Source organism: Macaca nemestrina, chromosome X, assembly GCF_043159975.1.
Source record: "Macaca nemestrina isolate mMacNem1 chromosome X, mMacNem.hap1, whole genome shotgun sequence".
Lineage (NCBI taxonomy): Eukaryota > Metazoa > Chordata > Mammalia > Primates > Cercopithecidae > Macaca > Macaca nemestrina.
Genome location: NC_092145.1, coordinates 3019137 through 3025136, shown reverse-complemented (window position 1 = coordinate 3025136; position 6000 = coordinate 3019137). Strand labels below are relative to the sequence as shown.

The following is a 6000-nucleotide window of genomic DNA, read 5'->3' as shown; positions in this document are numbered from 1 at the left end:
AATGCATTGTTGATCTGAAATACAAATTTACCTAGGCTTTCTTTTTACTAGCTAAATCAGTGCAACCCTATCCCCAGGGGACTAGCCTACCCCCAGAAGTTTGAAAATCTGTTTTCTCTGTCTCCACGTGAACAAATGAGCATTCCATCATTGTTCATTTTCTATTCTCCCTTACCCCTTCTGTCTCCCCACTCTCAACCTGGAGCAGAGACTTTCATGTCATCTACCAGGATTTCTCTCACAGGTAATCCCGTGCAAGGCCAGGAAGATGGCTGGACAGGGTCCCTCAGCCCAACCCACCTCCAAGAGTCGATGAGACACCATAAGCAAATAAATTCATGAGAGGTTGGCTGAATCCATCCTAGTGTTGGATTAGCCTGGCTCTCCCCATTTTATTCAAGCACAAATTACTAACAAGACTCTTTTCCAGTCTTACACTTTGCCAAAACTATTTTTAGAGCATCATTTAGGCTTAGCTAATATAAAATTTCTGCTAGTTTTACAAACCAGCAGGTTCCCAAGGCAAAAAACAATTCACGCCAGGAAAGTAGCAAAGGATTATTCATTTCTGTCCATAGGCTGGTAAGGAGTTTTGTATCTAACAGGCTGCCTTCAACACAATAGTTGAGAAGAGGAACTTATAAGCAAAGCTAAAGAACTCATCCTTAGAGAACACAAGTTCAAACTGAGAAAGGTTTTATTTTTAAGACAAAACAAATAGCATTAACACACATCCAAATGCCAGTGCAAGACTTCACTGGGTTTTATTAAAGAGAAAACTAAACTCAAGTGTCAAATAAAAACTGGAGCCACTCAAGAACGACTGCTTGTGGTGACACAAGTGTAACATGTGCTTGTCTAAAGTCGTCCTGTGTTTGTGGATATGTGGAAATGCATGATAAGAGGGAAACAATGCAAGGCAAAATGGCAGGTGCTCAAAGCTTTAAGATCTTTTTCTTCATGCTAATGTGCTCTTGTTTTGCTTTTGAGAATTAGGGTAATTCGCAGGTCATTTTACAAAGAACTGTAATATCAAAGAACACTTCCAAACAGCTAAAATAGACTCAAGGTCACTATTAAAGTGATAAAGGGAGGTCAGTGGGGGAAAAGTTTGCATTCTCAAAAGCCAGATTTCACACAATGGCAGGCACTAAATCTAGTTACATGTGCTTGCAGTAGAAAAAGAAGACACTGATCTTAATAGAGGCTGGTCTTTTTCATGATGCGCAGGAACTCTTGCTCACTGACCTCTCCATCTCCATCTCGATCAGCTTCATCAATCATTTCCTATATGACAGTAAAGATTCAGGTTAGATTAATTTATAAACTAATGCCAAAAGGTGACTAAGTAATATGACTTTTTTTAGAGACGGGGTCTCTATGCTGCCCACACTACTCTCAAATTATTGGCCCCAAGCGATCCTCCTGCCTCAGCCTCCTAAAGTACTGGGATTGCATGCATGAGCCACTGTGCCTGGCAAGCAATAGACTTTTAATAACACTATGTGAATAGATAATTGTAGTCCACCCAATGCCAGTATGCCACTCCTGATAATAGCTTGGTTCCTGAAAACTTATTTGAAAACCAACTCATACTTTGTCAAACATTATCACCTGGGAGGGAGCTTGAAGATTACCGTGACTAGAGGGATTCCTGGAATGTAAAATAGTAGGCAAAACTGTGCCTATGTGCATTTTTCTGGAAGCAGCATTCATAGGTTTGTCTGACTATTGAAGGAGAATTAAGTTGTCCACAGAGGGACAAAGTACACTGGCTTTCCTTCAAAGAAGTGCTCACACTAGGGAAAATGTAACAGAAAAGTCACAGAGGGCCCAAAGGTGGGAATCTTAAGTTCCAGTGTGATGCATTACAAACCTGCAGCTCCTCATCAGTCAGGTTCTCACCCAACTCCTTGGCCACGCGTTTCAGATTTTTGAACGAAATCTTCCCAGTTTCATCATCATCAAAGAGCTTGAAAGCTTTCAGGATTTCTTCTTTGGTATCTTTCTCAGACTTACCAAATAGAACATAAAACACATGAGTAGGGGGACACCATGGTTACTCATGTCCTGTAGCCCTGCCACTGCCCGGTCAGGTCACCCTTTCCTTTTTAACAATGTAACTCGAGTCTAGACTTGCAGCAAGTGTCAGGAAGCCCATTTTGGCCTCAGAGAAACACCAGTCAAGCCAGGCACTCCATCCAAGGTGACGTTTGCTCCCTATCCCTATATCTCTCCCTATCCCATATCTATTTCCTAACTGGTTTAGAGTTCTGTGGGAAGAGGTATCTGCTTGGAAGTCTTGAGAAAGAAGTACAAGGGCTTGTTTTGGGAGCCCAAGGTAACATGATGGGAGGGCAGGCCTCCTGATGCAGCTGCTACCTGGACTGCTCTGTGGTCACATGACTGTTTTAACAGGCAGATGCCATGGGCCTCTGCAGATGACTGGGGCGCCATACCATGCAAATTGTCTTAGCTACTCACCATTTTCTGGGTCATCACAGTTAAAAAGTCACCAAAGTTCATTTTTCCTGTCCCTTCTTTGTCAATTTCACTTATCATTTTCTTAATTTCTTCTTTCTTAGGTTCAAAGCCCAGGGCCCTCATTGCCACCTATAATGAAAACAGGATTGTCTCAATAAGCACATCTGAACTAGCAGCAGCAAAAATAACAGTGTTGAGAGCATTAAGCCAGCATCTGATGTGGTCATGTTAATATGATTGGGGAACACTATAACACTGATCTAATTGACAGTTGCAATCAATTTTATTTAATAACACTCTAAGTAAAGACAGGAAAACAGAGCACAGTACAACCTCCCCTGTTACTTATTGCAGGGAGAAGAGGGCAAAAGGGGTAGAGAGGTGATAGGGAGATGACAAGGAAGAGGCAGAGGAAAGGAAGGGCAGTACGGCAGGAATGCATCAAGCTTGCCTTAAGTTCTTTAACATCTATGGTGCCAGTTCCATCCGCATCGAAAAGATCAAAAGCTTCCCGGATCTCCTGCTTCTGCTCTTCAGTAAGCTCAGGCTTAGGACTCATTCTTTTTCTCTGGGAACTTGATGCCATGTTTGTCTTCTTAAAGTTGGAGGCCTTCATACGTTATGCAATACACAAGCACAATAATATATCGTACAGTCTATATTTACATAACATAGTTACAGACACCCATATGTAGTTTTAAATAATTTTATAGCAACCAATTCCAAAGCTTTGCTTAACAAGAAAGATAACAGGGTTTACTGGCAAGAACAATGAATCTTTCCATGAACTTCTATCCCTCCCTTTTCTTTACTGTCGTTTCTAGAAGCAGGGAGACTTGTTCAGTAAGGATACCTCTTACCGAAAATCATCCCAAAAGAGAGCTAGTCAAGAAAATGACTGCGAATAAGTAGAGATAATCAGCTCTTCCCGAATGTGGGGATCCTGGTTCTGGAAACTGCCTTACAACGCCCACTCCCAGTACTCCGCTTCCCAGTAAGCACTCTGACTTCCCAATTACTTCTAGATTTGGCCAAATATTAGCAAGTTGTTAACATGTATATTGTGTCAGTATCGAGTAATAAAACTCAATCCATCTGACACCTTCGTGCCTTCTCCAAGAAGCTACAGCATCCCCTGAATGCCCCTATATTTAAATTGTAAAAAACACTTTAATAGAACACAATACACCTTCTCCCAGCTCTGTGTGGAAATTTTGGCAGAATGAGGCGGCCAGGGGGCCAAGGTCTGAGAAAGTCAGGGGCCTGTGAGGGATTCGAGTCTTTTTTGCCCAGGGAGGTTCACCGAGGTGATCAGGGAAGGCCAGGGGAGCCCGAGGGGCGGGTGTGGGCCTGTTGTGGGTGAAGGGGAGGCAGCAGCAAAGCGCAGGCCCAGTAGGTTGGTTAGCGTCTGTACCCTACTCTTCCGGGAAAGAGCTCAAAGGAAGGACTGGTGCGTCAAAGCCGAGAAAGGCGCAGGAGAGGCGGCGTGGCCGAGCTGGGGCCTGGGAAGGGCTCAGCCTCTGGGCGTGGGGCGCGACAGAGCGGCAACACTCACCATAGCCAAAGGAGTCCACGGCCGGTTGTTAGGCAACCGACGTGTACACTGATTCGGCGCCGCTCCCCCCGCCCCGCGCGCACAGCCCCGCTCCCCATTGGGCGCCCGCTCGCCGCCGCCGCTCCCTACTGGTGCAGGGCCGAAGAGGGTGGGACTAACCTGGCAAAGCCCAGGCCCAGCGCGGGGAGGGGCACGCTGGGGACAGAGACCTGTCTTTATTGGGCAAGATCAAGCCGTGAGCGCCAATTGGCTGAGCCGACGCCGAGCTGGGCCAATCCTCTTGGTAGAAGAAGCTCGGCTGATTCTCGGCTCACGCGGGAGGGGAGTAAAGGGTGGCGTTCCGGGGCTGGAGTTCGGTGGGTGCAGCCTGCTTGCGAGCTGAGGCCAGCCAGTGGGGCACCTGCGGACGGGTAAGAGTCGTGGCCTTGCCCTTGGAGGTCACCCTGTGTCAGCGACTGGGCGGGGCGGGAGGGTGAGGAGCTGCGGGGCCGCCCGGGTCGGGTGCTTTCTGGGCTGACCTAAGGCTGAGTTAGGGACTGAGTGCATCAGAGCAGCCAGAGACGATTGACCTTGCGTGTTGGAGCAGGGACTGTACTCACGGGGCAACTGAGACCCGGAGAGGGGAAGGGGTCTGCTGAGCGTTGTGGCAGAGGTCGGACGGCTGGGACCTAGGAACTGAATCCAGCCGAGGCTCGCTCTTTGAGGGTGGCCCTTCGAGAGCACCCCCAGACTGACCCAGATGTGTAGGCCCCAGACCAGGTTCCAAGAGAGGATCACTTCAGGTCTTACCTGGCTAAAAACAGCCCAGGACGGTGAACTGGGGGCTTTGGGAACGGACTTTGAAAGGAGTGAAGGGGATGTGAGCAAGCAAGAGGGGCGGGGAGAGGTCATCAAAATATACTCTTTTTGACACCCACACAGTGCAGATAAGGAGGAGCATTCCAGGCCGAGACGCCCTCATCAGCAGAGTCACAGGAGTTTTGGAAGTGAGAGGTATGCTTGGAGAATTAAAAGGGAGCGTGTGCAAGGGCTGTGTGGACTGAGACAGACCTGCAGAAGTGGAGCTGGAGGTCCAGTTTGCCCTCTTTAGCTGTCTACGTGGCTTTTAGCCTTCACCTGATTTTCCTCCAGGCACTGGGGCAGTAATCTAGGGAAGTAGAGGGCAGAAAGTAAGTTTTTCAGGCAGAGAAAGGCCCGAGGCTTATTAGAACCTTTTAAATGGAGCTTCTGCCCTTTGCCCTCTTCAGCAGTGAACAGACTCCTAATTTTTGGGTCATCATCATCCCCCCAAGTAGTACGAGCCAGAGTTCTCATCATGGTCTCCAAAGCTTGGCACGACGTGTCCCCTCCCATCACTCCACAACTCTTCTCTCAGCCCCAGAACACTGGCTTTGTGGTTGAACCTCATGTGCCAGCCACACTACTGCCTCTCATCTTTGTCCCAGTTGTCCTCTCTGTCTGCCTCCTCTTAAGCACCCTATTTAAGTACTGCAGCCCCCAATACAAACAGGCCACTCACCTTGCTCTGCTTTTTTTTCTGCTTTTTTTTCCAATAGTCCTTATCACCTTCTGACCTACTGTATATTTTGCTTGTTTATTTTGCTCTTTGTTGTCCCTCCGCTAGAAGGCAGGCTATCTGAGGGCGGGCATCTTGGTTGTATTCACTACTGGTACTCCAGGACCTGGAACAGAGAGGGGCACATATTAGGTGCTCAGTAAATCTTGGTCAGACAACTGATGAGTAGTTCCCCTGTTTCCCACCTCTCACCTAGCTAGTCCTCCCTGCTCTGCCAGGTTAATCTTCATAGTGAACAGCTCTGGTCACGGCATCTCCCTGCTCTTAAACCTTCAGAGCCTGGACTGTAAAGGGCTCCTTAGCCTGGCCTGTGATCCCTCTGCCCAGTTTTGCCCCTGCTAACCCTTCTAACTTAATGTCCCTCCACATTTTGCTTCCCTGTCCA

The 6000-nt window shown here is 47.6% G+C and overlaps 2 protein-coding genes across 7 annotated transcripts in view; one reads left to right on the top strand and one right to left on the bottom strand.

Moving 5' to 3' along the window:
- Nucleotides 1–679: 679 nt before the first annotated feature.
- On the bottom strand, nt 680–4117 carry LOC105470184 (centrin 2). 2 transcript variants are annotated; one of them, XM_011721937.3, is made up of 5 exons: nt 4040–4117; nt 2936–3094; nt 2485–2613; nt 1877–2014; nt 680–1287 (listed from the first exon to the last, which is right to left on the bottom strand). In XM_011721937.3, the coding sequence occupies exons 1-5, from the start codon at nt 4040–4042 to the stop codon at nt 1198–1200; spliced, it is 519 nt and encodes a 172-aa protein (XP_011720239.1). In that variant the 5' UTR covers nt 4043–4117; the 3' UTR covers nt 680–1197. The 2 variants fall into 2 exon arrangements, with proteins under 2 accessions (XP_011720239.1, XP_011720240.1); XM_011721938.2 differs by lacking the exon at nt 4040–4117 and adding an exon at nt 3899–4013.
- Nucleotides 4118–4318: 201 nt separating this feature from the next.
- The window catches only part of LOC105470185 (NAD(P) dependent 3-beta-hydroxysteroid dehydrogenase NSDHL), a 36076-nt gene continuing 34394 nt past the window's right edge, over nt 4319–6000 (top strand). For 3 of the 5 annotated variants that reach the window (XM_011721943.2, XM_071089039.1, XM_011721945.2), the window contains exons 1-2: nt 4337–4449; nt 4961–5032. The gene's annotated coding sequence lies outside the window, so the exon portion shown is untranslated. Of the gene's footprint in view, nt 4450–4960; nt 5033–6000 lie in introns of all 5 variants that reach the window. The other 2 variants (XM_011721942.2, XM_071089040.1) reach the window with 2 other exon arrangements.

What these genes read in the sequence shown, in the direction of transcription:
- LOC105470184 (XM_011721937.3), bottom strand. An exon ending in TAGATGTTAAAGAACTTAAG is followed by an intron (nt 2,614 to 2,935) that starts GCAAGCTTGATG and finishes TTTTCATTATAG; the next exon opens with GTGGCAATGAGGGCCCTGGG. An exon ending in CTGTGATGACCCAGAAAATG is followed by an intron (nt 2,015 to 2,484) that starts GTGAGTAGCTAA and finishes CTATTTGGTAAG; the next exon opens with TCTGAGAAAGATACCAAAGA.